The sequence below is a fragment of the Echiichthys vipera genome (genome assembly GCF_963691815.1).
Source record: "Echiichthys vipera genome assembly, chromosome: 2".
Lineage (NCBI taxonomy): Eukaryota > Metazoa > Chordata > Actinopteri > Perciformes > Trachinidae > Echiichthys > Echiichthys vipera.
The window spans coordinates 2,191,137-2,211,767 of record NC_139827.1 but is presented as its reverse complement, the minus strand read 5'-3'; the positions used below and the strand labels follow the sequence as shown (position 1 = coordinate 2,211,767).

Here is a 20,631-nt window from a genome sequence, read left to right as displayed (position 1 = left end):
AGGGTTACGCACAGAAAACAACTTGTTTAGGACGAGAGAAAAGGTTGTGGTTTGGTTTAGTACGTCACTTGTCACAAAATCTGGAATACGCGGGATTTACTGCGCAATAATGTTGGTTCTCCTCAAAGCAATTTCAGTCCAAAGCAACTGGACTTGGTTATTTGTCTAGGAAGACCGTTCACCTCTCATCCAAGAGGCTTCCTCGTGTAGGTCCATTGTGCAGGACCAGGACCAGGACCAGGCTGGGACTGGTCCAACTAACTGGTGTGGAGATCCAGGTATTTAATCTCTCATAAGGCCGATGATGTCACTGGAACCCTTTGTGCTCCAAGTGCCAACGACCGTCGAGGACGAGGTCTGAGACACCACTTATCTCCAATTTACAATGCTGCTCTTTCATCCCTTACCAGGAGATTCAACAATCTAACGTCAAAGAACAACTGTTCACAAATGGCCTCCTTTGACTCCAACAACTGTCGTTCAGACTCAATAGAGCACTAACCAAGTCCAGACCTACTTCCACCAACGACTGGACAAGGACCAGGACCAGGACCAGGCTGGGGCTGGACCAGCACTAACAAAGTCGAAACCAACTTCCCACCAACGACTGTCACTCTAACGACGGTCGTTGGCACTTGGAGCGCAAAGGGTTCCAGTGACATCATCGGCCTTGTGAGAGGTTAAATACCTGGATCTCACACCAGCTAGTTGGACCAGTCCCAGCCTGGTCCCAGCCTGGTCCTGGTCCTGGTCCAGTCCCAGCCTGGTCCAGGTCCTGGTCCAGTCCCAGCCTGGCCCTGGTCCTGGTCCTGGTCCAGTCCCAGTCTGGTCAGATGTGTACATGAACTGATGAAGCCTCTTGGATGAGAGGTGAAACGTCTTCCTAGACAAATAACCAAGTCCAGTTGCTTTTGACTGAAATCGCTTTGAGGAGAACGACGACCTGGACGAATGAGAACATTCACAGGCTTAATACTGTTGGTTGTTATATGTATGAAAAACATATAATACGATAAATATGCATAATAAAACAGGGTCACAAAATACATTCATGAAAATCAAGTCTGTGAGAGCTGAGCATTAAATAGATATTCATATGATGTAGAACAGTTAACCGCTATGTTATACTGCAGAGACGTCTTTCCGTGTCTGTCATCCTGGCATGTATCCGTCACCAGAGGGCTCCACAAACCTGTTGGCTGACATCAGAGCGATCCTCTCACGTAAATGACTTGGCAGAGGTCGCAGAGCTGGACTCGAGCCCGGCCCAGAGAAGGCTGGGGAGCATGCTAAGACGTTGGAAGGAGGTGGAGGAAACAGGAGGCTTGTGGATTCGGTGGACATTTCGATGTCCTCCAGGCTCTCCTCCTGACTCCCCTGCTCCTCGCCCCCGCTGCTGATGCCTGAATCCAGGCTGGGGAGCTCGGGGCTGTCCCCCTGCAGCATCTGGACTTTCTCGTAACTGGAACAAAGCTGAATGGACCCTTCGCCAAAAAGACCTGCACTGCCTCCAAACAACTTCTGAAAGTCGACTTCTTTTGCCATCCCTCCCTCCCTCTCCTCCGCGCCTTCAGTCGCTTTGGTGCGATCTGCCTCCAGTGTCTCTTGACCGGCCTCTTCGCCACTGCACACGCCTGAATCTAGACTCTGGAGCCTGACGCGCTCGACCTGGAGCCTCTCAGCCTTCTCATAATCTGAAATTACCAGCATGGGCTCACTGCTGTTGCTGCCTTTGGAGAGCAAAAGGCCGATCTCTACCTCCTTCCCTCTCTCTTCACATGAATCCTCTTCTGGGTCTTTAACCTCACCCTGACAACCAACAGGTCCGTATGGTGTATCAGCAGCGCAGGGCGCCAGATTCCCCACAGTGAGCGAGGAGATAGGAGGCGGAGGAGGAGGCGGAGGAAGAGGACACAGCTGGGAGTAACTGGGATTGGAGAAGTTGGAACTGGTCGACCCGTGGCTGCTTTCACTTCTCATCTTCTCTAGCAGTGCCGCCTCTGACCCGCAGGGTGCGACGGCGTCCACAGCCGAGGTTACCTCTACGGAGACTATTTCCACCGGTTTAAAGAAGGAATTAACATATTCATTGGTGAGGTAGGGGCTCAACCAATTCTGGAAGAAATAAGAAATAAATTAAGACTATACGTTTGTGAAGCTGCATCAAAGTGTATAAATATACTAAATACCCAACGCGTAACATGTTTTGTCTCTATTCTCTCATGCTGCAATAACAGTTTTGACCTTTTGGATCATAAAGGTCATGTGTTTCGTGACTAATGAGGATTTTTTTTTCTGTCTGGTTTCACATCCTACATGGGTTTTACATCTTTGAGATATTGCCCTTATGATTATAAGTAGGGAGCTTCCATGACAAGTTCTGAACACGGAGAAAAAGAAGATTTCATTAGCTCACCTGGAAATTGACATCCTTCAGAAAGGAGTTTGCTGGGTCCGGTAGGGGCGGACCTCTGATCCGCTTCACCATGTAAACCCTACAAAACCCAATGACATGATATTAAAGTAGAGTTGTAAAAATATCTTGAACGTAGAAGATGAAATTCTTTTTATTTTGTGACACAAACGTCTCAGAAAAGTCTGCTCACCAGGTTGTTTTGTCGGCCTTAAAGTGTACGACAACCAGCAACACGGCAAATGCTGCCGCACCGGCAACAACGCCCGAAACACCCCCAGTGAGATCTGACACACACACACACAGAGGACACAGCAGATCACGTTAGGTACAGGGTAAGCATGCTGTAATTATCCCACTGTAAAGAACAAGCATCGCCTAATTTGCATAAATGTCATTGTAATGGGGGATGTAGGAGAGAAGAATAGCACTGTGAGTCAAAAACACCCTAAATATATTATTCATCTTCAACCGCTTGTCCCTGTCAGGTTCATGGGGGGCTGGAGCCGATCCCAGCTGACATCGGGCGTGAGGCGGGGTCCACCCGGACAGGACGCCCGTCTATCACAGGACACATAGAGACGAACAGAGACAGACAACCATTCACACCTACGGGCAATTTAGAGTCATCAATGAACCGAACACGTGCCCGCAGAAGGGCCCCAGCCGGGATTCGAACAAGTAACCCTCTCGCTTTGAGGCGACAGTGCTAACCACCACACCCATGTGTCGCCCAACAAATGTTATAATATCAAATCAACATCAAAAGACTGTTATGCAGCTGCTTCACGAGGCTACTGTGAGACAGAGCGCCTGTGAGTGCTTTGGGGCGGGGAAGGGGCTCACAGCAGCACCCACTGCTCGTTGAGGACACTAACTGTAGAGTGATACGTGCTTTTTACTTCAGAGTCTCCAAAACACCACGGAAGTCTCCGATAACACCAGAAAGAGTCGCTAGATTTGTCGGTTTACATACAATGTCAATGCAAAGATGCGAAGAGATGTGAATTCACGGCAGGAGACACGCAAGTTGAAATATTTTAACTCAAGATGAAATTCATGTGGGCTGCCGGCCTTAAGTGAAATTTCACAACATGAAACCACATTAGACTTTTTATGAAAGCATACACCTGTTTAAAGCTATGGTCTACGATTTGGAACATTGGTAATTATTATTAACATCATTCATACAGCGATTATGCTCCTGTAGTCCGATCTACGCAATATGAATAGCAAAAAAACAAAAAGCAGAACAGAAATTGACCAATGAGAGCCATCCGTCACGGAAGGGTTCGGTTTTGGCTCGTACCCTCCATCCAATCCCCTCGTCATCCCGCCTCGTCCCCTCCAACTCCCCATCCCTCTGTGTAAACTCTGAGCAGCTAGTGATTAGCTTAGCAGCTAAGCTACCTAAGCCTCCATATTACCATGGAGATGTAAAGGCCGATACCAGCAAGCGGCGAAGGTAAGAGAAAATGTAAGTCAACGGATGAAAAGGCAGCTAGGCGCGGTACGGTTGCACTCACACTGGTCAAAGGAACCAGGGGTACGGTACGGATGGACAGTGTGAGTGCGCCCTTAAAGGTAATTGAACTCTTGACCTTCACGACATTCCTAACACGTTGCTTCTGGTCTGTTCATATGTCGCATCCTTTACCTGATGGTTGGGGCTTTGTTCTTCCGATGGGTGACACCCATGAAGCAGCGGGGCTCCAGTCGCTCCAGGTCGACTTGGATCTGGCTGCGATGGCCTTCACTCGGACGCGTGCCTCGTACCTCTGGCCTTGTATGAGCAGATCCGTCCATCGGTCCAGCTCTGCTGTGCAGTAGGACTTACACTGCGTGTCTTGCGTGGTTTTATGCACAGAGGGGTCCTGAACAGGGAGAAATGGTTTGGACGTTCAACGGGCTGCTTCACAGAGCATCAAAATATCTGTACACACACTCATTTATGTATTTACAAGATGTGTTCAGACCAAATTCTCCCAAATATGGCTGAGGGGTTGTTGTTTTTGGAGAACTGACATGACTTTGCTGACTTTTTTGGTTGTGTCCTCGCACAGTAGGCTACTGAGGTGGAGTCGTGGCGCTCCGAGTGTCCACAGACGGGGATGATTAAGTTCGATCCTACATTTTCTGATTCTCTCTCAGTGACGCCACGAAGAATTTCAACCCTCACAGGTTTTCTAATCTTTGTGTCATGATTACATCAGGGCAGCTCCCCCTCTCTATTTTAGGGTGCACTCCCACTGTTCCTCCGTCCCGTGCCCCATTCTTTAGGGTACTTGTCCCCCCCTCCAGGCCCGTTTGTACTCACACTACCTGGGCCTCGGTGAATGCTTCTTGCTGCCTATACGTCATCACGCCGTAACACAGCACACGCATTGATGACGTCATGGCGATGCGTGGCTTTGTTTCCAGATCTTTCCGTAGACCTCGGAGTTTTTGTGCGTCTTGTCGACTGTTTTTGAATCTTTTCATCGACCAAATCGGCAGTAAACACTCCACCTCCGCATCACACCAACGTGAACCTTTCACCGATATTGTTGTAGTTGTTAAATGGCCGCGCATGGTCCCTCCTTTTTTCTATGTCCCAACAGGCGCACAGGAAATGACCTCAGAACCGTCGTAGGCCTCGTGCTCGTGCTCGTACACGTGCAAACACGCTTTACAAAAGCCCACCTCTCCCAAACGGGCCGTGGACGGCCAGCTGGCCGCAGCTAGGTGCGGAGCGGTTGCACTCACACTGGTCAAACGCACTGGGCTCTACCTGAAAAAACGGTTTTGGCCCGGTGCGGAGGCACAGTGTGAGTGCGCCCTTAGTCTCTGTTTTTGACTACCTCTGTCTGTGTTTCCCTGTATGTGAGCTGGTTTTCCCAGCAGGTGTTTCTCGTTGGCACTGATCACCTGCCTCTCCGTATATTAAGCCGGTCCTGAGTCTCATTCGGGGCCCGATCATTATTCTCCATACTCCGGATGTCTCCCGGCGTACCTCCCTCCTGTGCTCACCTCCCGTGACACTTTGCATATTATAAATGATCACGGCGTCAGGTCTGAACACACCTACGCACTAACGCAGACACAAAACATATACACACACTCCAGGACTGATCCTCATGTTTCCACTGCAGCTGCGAGCTGTAATCTGAGATTCTCATGTTTCGGGGAACTTGGGAGGACCAGGAAACGGTGGTGGAGTTGATATCTGGTCGTGGCGGAGGATTCGGCTTTACTGCAGCGACACACACACACAAACACACACACACATAGTTTGGTTTAGGTCATCATGAATAGCTTGCAAGTCACAAGGAGGCGATGTATTAGTCGCTGTACTCACTGTGACACGCCGGCTTGAAGGGAAAGGTGAAACTTAGCTCCACAGGTTTACAGCTCAGATCAATGGACAGCTCATGGAAGGTCTGAAACTGAGAGAGTCGACAAAGAATACGTTGACATATTAACTGTAAAGGTGATGATTCGTTGGAGTGAAGTGAGTTGACGTTGACGACGTATTTAGCCGAGCTCAGGATGAATGCTCCGCGGATGCCCCCCCCGTCCAGACTCACCCTGCTCTCCCTTTGAAAGATCATGGAGCACTTCTTCATCGTTGGTGTGGAGGCGTCGATAGGCGTCAGGTTACATGAGCTGTTGTAATTTGTGTGTCTGTTAGGAGAGAAACATTAACGTACATGCAACATTAACATTGATTATGAATGAGGCTTTAATCATCGTATCCAGATACATAACAACGGTATATTTGAATTCAGTTTAATGACTTTTTCCGCCCGTACCTTTTGCCGTGTACTGTGCACACGTTGTCTGGGTGATCGGGCGCGTGCGAGCTGTTCCACACGCAAGTGATGACACGATTGTAGTCAGTGTAACAGGAGATATCTGCGGGAACTAATGGAGATTTGAGTTTGATTATAATCGTGGAACAAAGGATCAGGGCCCGTATCCCTGAAGATTGTGGGAACCCTCTCAGAGAGCTCCTAACTTAACCTAAAAGCGAGGGTTCTCAGCTTCGGAGTGAATCCAGATCATTCTCAGGGAACTCTGAGCAAGGGACGGACAGAAACTCCCATTTTAGCGAGGAGGTGTGGTCGACCCCGTTGCTAGGGATGAGTCATCATTTCAAAAGCTGTGATTGGTCGATCCTAAAAGCTAGATAAAATATATACTTTTGGTATTTCACCGTATGATACGCTGCAGATCTGCAGAAAAGGTGTTTTTGGGGAAACTCTAAGAAAACATCACGATTCTAAGAATTTTCTTAGAATTTGGCCACGAGGAGCAACTCTTTGCACTTAGGGTGCACTCCCACTGTGCCTCCGTCCCGTGCCCCGTGCTTTAGGGTCCTTGTCCCCCCCTCCAGGCCCGTTTGTACTCACACTACCTGTGCCTCGGAGAATGCTTCTTGCTGCCTATACGTCATCACGCCGTAACACGTCACACGCATTGATGACGTCATGGCGATGCGTGGCTTTGTTTCCAGATCTTTCCGTAGACCTCAGAGTTTTTGTGCGTCTTGTCGACTGTTTTTGAATCTTTTCATCGACCAAATCTGCAGTAAACACTCCACCTCCGCATCACACCAACGTGAACCTTTCACCGCCATTGTTTTAAATGTCCGTGCATGGTCCATCTTTTTTTTTAAATATATATAAGTCCGAACAGGCGCACATAAATGACGTGAGAGCCGCCGTAGGCATCGTGCTCGTGCTCGTACATGTGCAAACGCGCTCTACAAAAGCCCACCTCTCCCAAACGGGCTGTGGACGGCCAGCTGGCCGTGGCTAGGTGCGGAGAGGGTGCACTCACACTGGTCAAACGCACTAGGCTTTACCCGAAAAAACCTGTTTGTCCCGGTGTGGAAGGACAGAGTGAGTGCGCCCTAAGAATCTTTAGGAATATGGCCCCTGGAAAATCAGCTGTGATGGATAAAAAAAACAACAATTTCAACCAAGTTATTAGAAAAAAAGAGAATCACTTACTGTCATCTGGGACGCTCGGACAGTTCTCTGCTTCAGCTGCACAGACGTGAAGCAGAGCCAGGAGGAGGAACAGCAGAGGGGGGTTCTTATTTCTCTCCATTTATGGTGTTTACGGTGTTCTCCGACGAGCAGGTTGGTGGGTTTCCAAAGCCGGCGGTTGGTTCGATGGGTTGTTCTTGCTCCGGGGTGCAAGTCACTGCTTCCTCCTTCTTCTCATCCTGCGCAGAGGGATGACACACACACACACACACACATGTCGCTCTGCTTCTTTATTCTGTGGTATTGTGGATGCTGAATATAATAAGACACAGCCAGACACATGTGTGACACCAACAGGTGATAAACAGGAATAGACGTGTTTCAGATCCTGCCTCAGTTTGTCTTTTCTGTTTCCACTCACACCAGCTGTGATCACACCTGTGTCAGACGTGATACATGCACACGGGTGATGGAGAATGCCATAAGCAAGGGTCAGACTCAGCATCACATTCAGTCTTTATCTTTTATTTGTCTGAGTGATAGATCCACGGACGGAGCCGCTAGTTTAGATTTAAGGAACCAGATGGGAAAGCAGTGTTTTGCTGCATCCCCGAATGTTACAAGGTGAAAAGTTTAACCTCTGGGTTTTCATTCATTCATTCATTCATCTTCAGCCTCTTGTCCCTGTCGGGGTCGCGGGGGGCTGGAGCCGATCCCAGCCGACATCGGGCGTGAGGCGGGGTACAGCCTGGACAGGACGCCAGTCTATCACAGGACACATAGAGACGAACAGAGACAGACAACCATTCACACCTACGGGTGATTTAGAGTCATCAATGAACCGAACACCTGCACGTCTTTGGACTGTGGGAGGAAACCGGAGAACCCGGAGAAAACCCACGCAGACACGGGGACAACATGCAAACTCCACACAGAAGGGCCCCAGCCGGGATTCAAACCAGAAACCCTCTCACTGTGAGGCGACAGTGCTGACCTTTTCTATACCAAAAACAAGCACTTACTAGCTGCTTTTGGAGCTTGTTTTGGGCAGCGGTGGCCTAAAGGTTAGAGAAGCTAGTCTGTGACCGTAAGGTAATTATTTGCACAGACCCAGAAACCAAACCAGTATGAAACTCATGTGCTGGAGTAAAACCTCCTGGCCCCATGTTCTGTGTCTTAATGTTCATGGTGGAAAAAAAGCCACTGGTATGGTGTTCCCTTGTTATGACTAAGCACAGCATTATTAAGACATGTGAGCTCAATATAAACTCATCTCATCTCATCTTCAGCCTCTTATCCGGGGTCGGGTCGCGGGGGCAGCAGCTTTAGCAGGGGACCCCAAACTTCCCTTTCCCGGGCCACATTAACCAGCTCTAACTGGGGGATCCTGAGGCGTTCCCAGGCCAGTGTGGAGATCTAATCTCTCCACCTGGTCCTGGGTCTTCCCCGAGGCCTCCTCCCAGCTGGACGTGCCTGGAACACCTCCCTAGGGAGGCGCCCAGGGCTCATCCTTACCAGATGATCCTGAACCACCTCAACTGGCTCCTTTCAACACAAAGGAGCAGCGGCTCTACTCCGAGTTCCTCACGGATGCTGAACTTCTCCCCCTCTCTCTAAGGGAGACTCCAGACCCCCTCCTGAGGAAACACATTTCGCTTGGACCTGGACCTGGTTCTTTGGGTCCTGACCCAGCTTTCATGACCACAGGTGAGGGTAGGAACCAGGACTGAGCGGTAGATCCAGAGCTTTGCCTTCCTCAGCTCTCTTTTCATCACAACGGTGCGGTAGAGCGTCCATCGTCCCCTCACTCGTGAACACGATCCAGAGTTATTTGAACTCCTTCACTTGAAGATTTTGACACAGGGCTACAAGCAAAACCAAAAGACTAAAACACAGTTGACCTGCAGAGCAGCTGTCTGCCTGCTCAGGTATCACATCCTCTCTACCACCTGATGACATTAAAGACAGTACGTGATGTGCAGCCTCTTACATGTGAAGCATAACCAGGGTTAAGAGTGTCTTACCTGTTGGTGAAGCCGCTCAGGATCTGATTCAAAGCGCTGGTTTCAGTCCATTTGACGCTCTGTGAACAAACATCAGACAAGAAAAGGTTTTACCCGTCAAACCGCCTCCCCTCTGACAACGATAGAGGACAGGTCTTACACTCTTTGAAGGTCACTACTGCGAAACATAATCACAGATCAAGATCCGTGGTTTGAATCCACCCACGCTCTCGGCTCACACTAAAAAAACAAACACTTGAAGTCATCTTCACCTCTGGGTTTTGGTGGTTAACAGCTTCCTCCTCTATTTTCCGTCGGCTGATAATTAACGACATGTTCTAACAACGGCGCCGGCGTCGTGCACCTGCTTCTATAACGAGACGCTGATGCAGGGTTTCAATAAGACAGACACTAAAGCTCCAACACCACCGCAGCGTCCTGGCCGGTGAACACTGGCTGATCCAGAGTGGATGCTGCAGAGTTCATCCCTTGTACAGGTTAATTATTCACCCTCCGTAACTTCCCTTCCCCAGTGTTTTATATGCATTTACAATAAGCGTACACACTCACACGGACACATGTGCGTTGTTTAATTGCTCATATTTCACGTGTGTGTCTTCTCTTTTTGCCTTTCGTGGCAAACATGTAATTGATACAGTGGTTGTTGTTTTTGCATGTGAACCGCACTGACATTTAAAATTCTGTGAAAAACAGGATGAAAAATAAATGTGTGTGTGTGTGTGTGTGTGTGTGTGTGTGTGTGTGTGTGTGTGTGTGTGTGTGTGTGTGTGTGTGTGTGTGTGTGTGTGTGTGTGTGTGTGTGTGTGTGTGTGTGTGTGTGTGTGTGTGTGTGTGTGTGTGTGTGTGTGTCAGGTATGATTTGTGGCATGTGGTTATTACAGCCCACTGTGAACCGACCCACAATCACCCACAGACCCAGTTACAGAAACTCACTCTGCACAATAACAAGAGTCCTTTCAAAGACTCTTTAGACATTTTATATTTATATTATCTACGTACACATTCATTTATATACTGTATATATATATATATATATATATATATATGTGTGTGTGTGTGTGTGTGTGTGTGTGTGTGTGTGTGTGTGTGTGTGTGTGTGTGTGTGTGTGTGTGTGTGTCTGTATAATAAAGTGTTTGATAAAGGTCTTTAAGCATTTTATATTTGTAAGAAAACATTTCTATTAAAGCAAACTTTTATCTACTTACACATTCATTTAGATACTATATATGTGTGTGTGTGTGTGTGTGTGTGTGTGTGTGTGTGTGTGTGTGTGTGTATATATATATTCTATTTCCGTGCACGGGCGGAACAACACCAGCTCGTACAGACACCCGGTCACCTGCAAATGCGGTTTTAATAAAGGTCAGAGTGTTTTTCTGTTCTGAGAAATGTTCCATTATTCTGAAAGGTGCACTTCCTGCTATTGGCACTTCCTGCTATTGGCACTTCCTTTCTTAAAACAGCACTAATCAGGTTTAGATCATGTCCTCACAATTTCTAATCATTACCTTTTCATCACAACGGGGTTGAAAAGGGGACATTACGGGAAACAAGCAAATGATCCGATCGAGAAGTCGACATATTGAACAAGTCTGTGACTGGGTGAGAGAAGGGAAGTTAAGGGCGCCCTCCCACTGTTCCTCCGTCCCGTGCCCCGTGCTTTAGGGTCCTTGTCCCCCCCCTCCAGGCCCGTTTGTACTCACACTACCTGGGCCTCGGAGAATGCTTCTTGCTGCCTATACGTCATCACGCCGTAACACGTCACACGCATTGATGACGTCATGGCGATGCGTGGCTTTGTTTCCAGATCTTTCCGTAGACCTCTGAGTTTTTGTGCGTCTTGTCGACTGTTTTTGAATCTTTTCATCGACCAAATCTGCAGTAAACACTCCACCTCCGCATCACACCAACGTGAACCTTTCACCGCCATTGTTTGAAATGTCCGCGCATGGTCCCTCCTTCTTTTTTCTACGTCCCAACAGGCGCACAGGAAATGACCTCAGAACCGCCGTAGGCCTCATGCTCGTACACGTGCGCACGCTCGTGCACGTACATGTGCTTTAGAAAAGCCCACCTCTCTCAGACGGGCCGTGGACGGCCAACTGGCCGCAGCTAGACGCGGAGCTGTTGCACTCACACTGGTCAAACGCACTAGGCTTTACCCGTGAAACCTGTTTTGGCCCACTGGGAAGGACAGCGTGAGTGCGCCCTTAGTGACCTTGGCCTATGTGGACCCTGTGTTAGAGACCTTGGCCTGTGTGGACCCTGTTTTAGAGACCTTGGCCTGTGTGGACCCTGTTTTAGAGACCTTGGCCTATGTGGACCCTGTTTTAGAGACCTTGGCCTGTGTGGACCCTGTGTTAGAGACCTTGGCCTGTGTGGACCCTGTTTTAGAGACCTTGACCTATGTGGACCCTGTTTTAGAGACCTTGACCTATGTGGACCCTGTGTTAGAGACCTTGGCCTGTGTGGACCCTGTTTTAGAGACCTTGACCTATGTGGACCCTGTGTTAGAGACCTTGGCCTGTGTGGACCCTGTTTTAGAGACCTTGGCCTGTGTGGACCCTGTGTTAGAGACCTTGGCCTGTTTGGACCCTGTTTTAGAGACCTTGGCCTATGTGGACCCTGTGTTAGAGACCTTGGCCTGTGTGGACCCTGTGTTAGAGACCTTGGCCTGTTTGGACCCTGTTTTAGAGACCTTGGCCTATGTGGACCCTGTGTTAGAGACCTTGGCCTGTGTGGACCCTGTTTTAGAGACCTTGACCTATGTGGACCCTGTCTTAGAGACCTTGGCCTATGTGGACCCTGTTTTAGAGACCTTGACCTATGTGGACCCTGTTTTAGAGACCTTGGCCTGTGTGGACCCTGTTTTAGAGACCTTGGCCTGTGTGGACCCTGTGTTAGAGACCTTGGCCTGTTTGGACCCTGTTTTAGAGACCTTGGCCTATGTGGACCCTGTTTTAGAGACCTTGGCCTATGTGGACCCTGTTTTAGAGACCTTGGCCTGTGTGGACCCTGTGTTAGAGACCTTGTGATGAGAGAAGTGTTCAGAATTGTAATGTCTGAGGCAGGTTTTGTTTGGTCTAAAGACGTCATCCAACCAAGGCTTAGCTCGTTCTGTCTGTGACCTTGTGACCCGGTCTGTGACCTTATGACTTGGTCTGTCTGGATGGGGGGTCTCCTCCTCTATGAGGCTGAGCACCAGTGGGCTCGGGGTCATTCCTGCTGAACTCTGATCTTTGTGAGGAAGCAGGGGCGAACGTATTTCTGTCTGCAGAGGAAAATACTGTCAAAATAAACCACGGAGAAAAAGCGGATCCTGTTGGTTGATCTTTATCGAAGAAATCCAACGACACAGCAGGTTTTTTTTGCAGCTCGGCCCTGTGACCGGATGTGTTCAGAGTCACCTGACCATCGTCATGACTCACGATGACACAATTCACACGCTCCATCAACTTTCCCAACTGGTCTGTATCTTATGATCAGCGACGGACGTTGGGAGAAACCGCTTTGGGGGAAGAAGCACTTTGATGACGAATCAATGTATCAGCCACGATCTGCTCCACCTCTTTTTAACCCCTCTCTCTCTCTCTCTCTCTCTCTCTCTCTCTCTCTCTCTCTCTCTCTCTCTCTCTCTCTCTCTCCCTCTCTCTCTCTCGCTCTCTCTCTCTCTCTCTCTCTCTCTCTTTCTCTCTCTCTCTCTCTCGCTCTCTCTCTCTCTCTCTCTCTCTCTCTCTGTCTCTCTCGCTCTCTCTCTCTCTCTCTCTCTCTCTCTCCCTCTCCCTCTCCCTCTCCCTCTCTCCCTCTCTCTCTCTCTCTCTCTCTCTCTCTCTCTCGCTATCTCTCTCTCTCTCTCTCTCTCTCTCTCTCTCTCTCTCGCTCTCTCTCTCTCTCTCTCTCTCTCTGACATACATATTCGTCCTGTTTCGTTCGCTCTGACATTTGGACTTCCCCTAACCGTTAGCTCCACAAAGCTAACGCTCTGTTCTCTCACTTTCCTCTCAACAGCAACCGCAAACTACACACACGCACACAAAACACACAAAACACACACACACACACACACACACACACACTAACCACTTCCTAACCCCCTTCTCTTCCAGAAAGCTACTGTTGTTTCTAAAAAGAGAAAAAAAAACATGCACTATCCAGCAAGTGTGCTTATCCTTTCTTACTCTCATACATTTTATTTCTCGATGTTACAGATTTAGAGTCCACTCGGTCACAGCCTCTATCCCACATGTGTGTCTGCAATAGAGGAAGCTGCAGTTTCAGGACCACAGACCTGGGACTGTCTTTCTATTTCCCTAGTTACCGTATGACACTGGAAACCACGCGAGCAGGAACACTTGCGTTAGCACAAACTAGGGTCCTGCAGCTGCCATAGAGGCAGGCAGAAAACAAGCTTTTCTCAGTCCTTCTAGCATTAAGGGCGCACTCACACTGTCCTTCAGCACCGCGCCAAAACAGGTTTTTCGGCTAAAGCCTAGTGCGTTTGACCAGTGTGAGTGCAACCGCTCCGCACATAACTGTGGCCAGCTGGCCGTCCATGGCCCGTCTGAGAGAGGTGGGCTTTTGCAAAGCGCGTTTGCACATGTACGAGCACGAGCGTGCGCACGTGTACGAGCACGAGGCCTACGGTGGTTCTGAGGTCATTTCCTGTGCGCCTGTTGGGACATAGAAAAAAGAAGGAGGGACCATGCGCGGATATTTAACAACAGCAACAATGGCGGTGAAAGGTTCACGTTGGTGTGATGCGGAGGTGGAGTGTTTACTGCAGATTTGGTCGATGAAAAGATTCAAAAACAGTCGACAAGACGCACAAAAACATCGAGGTCTACGGAAAGATTTGGAAACAAAGCCACGCATCGCCATGACGTCATCAATGCGTGTGACGTGTTACGGCGTGATGACGTATAGGCAGCAAGAAGCATTCTCCGAGGCCCAGGTAGTGTGAGTACAAACGGGCCTGGAGGGGGGGACAAGGACCCTAAAGCACGGGGCACGGGACGGAGGCACAGTGTGAGTGCGCCCTTAGATGTATTAATACCGACTGCTGAGGCGGCTTAAACATTCAAATAAACCAACGTGTCCCAGTTTGCTCGGCTCCTCCCCTGCTCTGCTGCTCAGCCACACCCCTGATGGGTCCACAGCTTTCACCTGCTGCTCTCACCTGCTCACCATCTCCAATCAGGCCATTATATATGCAGCCTCACTCCACTCACTCTTTGCCACATTGCCTTCGCTCTCATGCCTGACTCTCAGCACTTGTTCCCAGATTGCTCACCTGGTATCGACACGACTTGCCTTTGACCTTTGCCTCTCGTCTAAACCCTGTTAAATCCACCAGCCTTCCGTCCCTGACCTCGAGTACTAACTGCCTGTTTTCTGTGGCTGGTCTGTGCCTGGCCTGTTCCTGCCCTCCCCTGGTCGGCCGTGTACTTGCTTTTACCTGCTGAATAAAGACTGTTTTAAAACAAATACCTGGTTCATCTGTGCTGCAGTTGGGTTCACTCCACACCCGTTACAGAACGGTACTGGATCATATTTCATTCATACCTAAAGCAACACATCGCCATCACCACGGCGACTTGAACTGTTAACATTGGTCAGTTTTCGGTGTCAGATAAACGTTTTTTTCGGCAGGTGAACGACAGAGCACTTAGACTGTGCGTCCGTCCCGTGGCCCGTGCCCCTTTAGGGTCCTTAATTTATTTGATGTTAGCTTTACTTTGATTTGATTGATGTTTTTATGCTTATTGTCACTCTGATCCTTTCATCTTTGTATTGAAACTGTTGCACAATCATTTCCCTCGGGATGAATAAATAAAGCTTCATGAATCTTCAATCTTCAATTAAATGAAGAGTAAACATGATGCACAAAGAGCATGATGCCTTTGTTGGTTCAGTTATAAATCTATATTTGGAGGAGTGGGGGGTTTAACATAACCTGCAACAGCAGCGTGTGTGTAGGAGTACCTGAAAACGGCAGCAGCGACGTGAACGACTGTGGGCCTGGATTCTATATTCAACCTTTACTGGATAGTTAGCAACACAGTTTGGTACAGATATATAAGTGTTTGCCAATACTCAGGGGGCCTGCCAGTTTGGGAGTTGTCTCTGGTCTGGCCGGGGGGGTGCTGTCCCGTGGACGGCTCCGGCCCGGGCGACTAGAGAGCTCTGCACCTTGGTACGGAGGCTCCTGTCTGCCCGGGTTGGGGGGGTCTCTGTGGCGGTGCTCCCTGTGACCTTGGACTGGGATCTCTCCCGGTGTGGTTGGCCCCCCCAAAGGTAGCTTCCTCTGGACTCCTCTGTACCTCAGTCTCGCTGCCCGGCCATGTCGCTGTAGTGACAGCTAGTGTTTGTGTAGGTGTGAGTGTGTGTGTCTGTGTGTCAGCGTGGCTGTGTGTGTGTATGTGTGAATGTGTGTATGAACGTATACGTGTGTGTATGTCTCCGTGCATGACTGTGGGAGGGTTCGTTTAACTTTCTTCTCCTGATTTGATTTGATGTTTCTCGTTTTCTGTACATCTCTGTAACTCGGCACTTTGCGATACTTTCTGTATGAAAGGTCCGTATAAATAAATAAAGGTTGATTTGATTTGATTTGAAGTTAAATTTCTTTCTAGGAGTTGTCTGGGTCGTCTCTCTCTCTCGCTCTCTCTCTCTCTCCTAACTCCCCCACACTCTTTGCTTTCCCCTCTTCCTCTCACCGCCTCCGACTTCCACCACCATTTAAAACCCACACACCGGCCTTTCTCTCTTGTGCTAAGTTTCTCTTTGTATGAAAGAAGAACTGAAGAACAGCTTACCTTTATTAGCCAGTAAATGGTTTTAAATTGTCACTGGGAGGAAACTCTTAATTTGAAAAGCTTCACAGGCATGGACCTGCCTCAAGCACAGGTTTCTTTCCATAAAGGCATCCTTAAATACCCGGTGTTCATCGGCAGACCATGAGAGGCCACTGAAAGCTTAAAAACCATAAAGAGGACCTTGAGTTCTAGGTATTTTGTCCAACTTATTGTAATAATTCTACTTGAAAGGTTTTTTCATTCAAACATTACCAAAAAAGGGTCTTTCTGTTTCACCGTCATCAGTCATTGTCGTGAAACACACACAGTGAAACCCCTTCTTATCTGTCATGAGCAAACAAAAGCGGCTTTATCGTCCTCGCCATCATCGCTACCACTTCTGCTCTAGCATCACTTCCCATCAGCGACTCATTCATTCATTAGAAGCTTGATCTACGTCAGGAAACAGCTCATAACCAAAGGTGTTTGACACAAAAACCCTACCTGTCCAGTGTCTTCCTGCTGAAAGCTCTTCCCCTTTCATGACTGCGTCTCATCAGGAACATTCAAAGTGATCGATCATCGGTCGTTACCGTGCCTGCACTCACTCAGACTTCACTGAAAACCTGCTCCTCTAGACTGCATCAGCATCTAAAGTGACGGAAATGTGCATGTAGGAAAACTTTCTGAGTGACAGAAAAAAAAAACGTGGTTAGTGTGGTTTCCCCGTAGTATCTCGGTGACATGCAATCCCGCGTTTCACCGAGAAGTGTGAAAGAACAGGGTGGAAACCCCTTTTAGGGCTGCCTCTCTTTTCTCTTGTTAGCAAGTTTCATTACTGCTGCTCCTGTTCACTTAACGTCTGTCACTTTAAAACAGCAGAAACTCTGAGTTTCGATTCATTGTTGCCTCGTAAAAATGCGTCTGTCATTCATTATTGGTGAGAAGTGACAGTTTCCCAGACCAGGTGCTAAAAAACGCACTTAAAGGACCATTAAAACTCAAATATACCCCAACACACACACACCTTAATACAAACTCTTAGGGCGCACTCACACTGTCCTTCCGCACCGGGCCAAAACAGGTCTTTCGGGTCAAGCCTAGTTCTTTGACCAGTGTGAGTGCGACCACTCCACACATAACTGCGGCCGTCCACGGCCCGTCTGAGAGAGGTGGGCTTTTGTAAAGCACGTTTGCACATGTACGAGCACGAGCAAGAGGCCTACGGTGGTTCTGAGGTCATTTCCTGTGCGCCTGTTGGGACGTAGAAAAAAGAAGGAGGGACCATGCGCGGACATTTCAAACAATGGCGGCGAAAGGTTCACGTTGGTGTGATGCGGAGGTGGAGTGTTTACTGCAGATTTGGTCGATGAAAAGATTCAAAAACAATCGACAAGACGCACAAAAACTCCGAGGTCTACGGAAAGATCTGGAAACAAAGCCACGCATCGCCATGACGTCATCAATGCGTGTGACGTGTTACGGCGTGATGACGTATAGGCAGCAAGAAGCATTCTCCGAGGCCCAGGTAGTGTGAGTACAAACGGGCCTGGAGGGGGGGACAAGGACCCTAAAGCACGGGGCACGGGACGGACGCACAGTGTGAGTGCGCCCTTAAACCTTAAAAGATGGCCAAACTTTCTCCAACTAGATGTGATTTTATCCCTCACTATCATGACTCTAATGTAAGAAATGGGGTCCAAATCAACAATCCTCTCTGTGAGCAAACAAATCCAATCACAGTTCAGCTGAACATAACTTAAGGATTCAGGAATCTTCCAACCTTAAAGGTTTAAAGCAGAGGGAAACTTCCTGGTAGTCACATTTAAGCCACAGACTGTATAAAAAATGGACGTAGCGTCTCCGTCGAGGCCCGTTCTCTCAACTTGATCCAATCTTTCTCGCCCACTGGAGTCTCCATCTTGTCAGACTTTGACTCCGGCTCATTTCCTCTGACCAAAAAAGGGCATGTATGTGACGTTGGGGGGGAGGGTGATACGTCCATCTGGCTGACGTATACTGGATTAGCAACATTAGCAACAGAACAGGTTACCAGAAAAACAGGAGTGGGAGTCAGTGTTGAGTTTTTTTACGGGACCAGGAGAGCGGAAGTCATTTTTGTGTTTTAGAGGGTAGAGACTGACACGAGAGGTCAGATGACAGACCATCTAATCTGACCATTCACACCACATATACACACCCATGCACAGCACGAGGAGCAATTCGGGGTTCAGTGTCTTGCCCAAGGACACTTTGACATGCGGACCGGGGGAGGTGGGGATTCAAACTGCCGATCTCTGGAATGGAAGACGACCCACTGAGACACAGTCACCACATATGACACTTCAGCTTTTGAAACTGCCGCCCTCACAGCTGTTTGTGCACAATGTCACACGCATCTCTGCACTGTTGTAGTCTCAATATTCTCCAAATTCATGAAACATCTTAGTTTGACCTCAGGGAACCCTTTGCTCATGGGCGGGCCGGGCAACAATTAACAATACTGAACACAAGATGAGAGATTACCGTGCTTTTTTAACAGGACACAAATTGCAAATGGCGTCAAACAAATCCCCCAAAGCAAATTCAGTCAAAAGCAACTGGACTTGGTTGTTTGACTGAATTTGCTTTGAGGAGAACGACGACCTGGACACATGAGAACATTCACAGCCACTTTAACAGAGCTTAACCCCAGGAGTCAGTCAGGGTGTTGCTGCCCTCAAGTGGACGCTGTCTGAAGTCACCAAACTGAACATTAAATGATTTTGTTGTTAGAAAACGGAAAAACCTTCACATTATATCACTAAACAATTCTCATTAGTGATTCATCTCATCTCGTCTTCAGCCTCTTATCCGGGGTCGGGTCGCGGGGGCAGCAGCTTTAGCAGGGGACCCCAAACTTCCCTTTCCCGGGCCACATTAACCAGCTCTAACTGGGGGATCCTGAGGCGTTCCCAGGCCAGTGTGGAGATCTAATCTCTCCACCTGGTCCTGGGTCTTCCCCGAGGCCTCCTCCCAGCTGGACGTGCCTGGAACACCTCCCTAGGGAGGCGTCCAGGGTTCATCCTTACCAGATGATCCTGAACCACCTCAACTGGCTCCTTTCAACACAAAGGAGCAGCGGCTCTACTCCGAGTTCCTCACGGATGCTGAACTTCTCCCCCTCTCTCTAAGGGAGACTCCAGACCCCCTCCTGAGGAAACACATTTCACACGCTTGGACCTGGACCTGGTTCTTTGGGTCATGATCTCATTAGTGATTATTGTAAATCTTAAAACAACACAGTATCCAACAGTATTATATCAAACTGACACGTTTTCTTTTCTTCTATACTTTTAAAAATGGATTAAAGAAAAGTCACGACAGCCTACCCCCCCCCCCCCCCCATAGATCGATGGATCCGTCAGCACGGTGCCAGCGGACCTCCTGTTCACAGCACGATAACAGAAATACTTTCTTTATCACATCCACACACACTCACCAGTTAGGGCCAGGGCAGGACGGCTACTCCCTCAGGCTGCCAGAGCAGAGATGAAGACTTTAGGTGTCACTCGTACAACATCCATAACAGAGAATACCGCGCTGCGTTACTCACGATTGACCCTGACTTCACGAGGGGCCTCTTCAAACTCACAGAGGAAGTTGGGAATTTTAGAAGCCTCACTTCCCTTTTATTGTAATCTGTGTCGGCGTCGTTCTTTTTATCATCCGACCCTGTGTGAGAGGTTCTTCTAAGTTATTTACAGGGTTATTTCACTGTTCTCAAACTATATGCATGATGTAATAATACTTCAAAAGAATCACTAATGTCACAGTTCACCGCTATTCAAATCAAAGGTAAAGGGAATAATAGGTGATGGGGAAACAAGCACGTTGATTTACTAGTAATATAAAATAAAATGGATATTATTTGTTGTCATCAACACTGCCTGGGAACCTGAGCAACTTTGCTACAGATAAAAGATAATAATAAAGTGTACTGTAACAGCTGTGTGTGTGTGTGTGTGTATGTGTGTGTGTGTGTGTGTGTGTGTGTGCGTGCGTGTGCGTGTGCGTGTGCGTGTGTATGTGTGTATGTGTGTGTGTGTGTGTGTGTGTGTGTGTGTGTGTGTGTGTGTGTCTGTGTGTGTGTGCGTGTGCGTGTGTGTGTGTGTGTGTGTGTGTGTGTGTGTGTGTATGTGTGTGTGTGTGTGTGTCAGAATTCTGTATATTCAGCTTGTAGGTCTGAAGTCCAACGATCAAACTGAAAGCGCACTTTTCTACCAGCGTGCCTAACTAGACTCTGCTCTCTCTTAAAGTTGCAGTACCCATCCATCCATCCATCCATCCATCCATCCATTCATCCATCCATCCATCTTCAACCTCTGGTCCCTAACAGGGTATCAGAGGGGCTGGAGTCGATCCCAGCTGACATCGGGGGTCAGGA

General features: G+C 48.6%; 1 protein-coding gene across 1 annotated transcript; it reads right to left on the bottom strand.

The window, feature by feature from the left end:
* Window positions 1-1,152: 1,152 nt before the first annotated feature.
* LOC310963490 (uncharacterized protein) lies at window positions 1,153-16,783 on the bottom strand (the record flags this gene model as incomplete). The annotated part of the gene is made up of 11 exons (XM_083936348.1): window positions 16,710-16,783; window positions 9,411-9,469; window positions 7,408-7,625; window positions 6,205-6,316; window positions 5,980-6,076; window positions 5,751-5,838; window positions 5,512-5,645; window positions 4,071-4,287; window positions 2,607-2,700; window positions 2,417-2,495; window positions 1,153-2,115 (listed from the first exon to the last, which is right to left on the bottom strand). Exons 3-11 carry the CDS (start codon window positions 7,505-7,507, stop codon window positions 1,153-1,155), a joined length of 1,884 nt encoding a protein of 627 aa, XP_083792474.1. The 5' UTR covers window positions 7,508-7,625; window positions 9,411-9,469; window positions 16,710-16,783.
* Window positions 16,784-20,631: the final 3,848 nt, after the last annotated feature.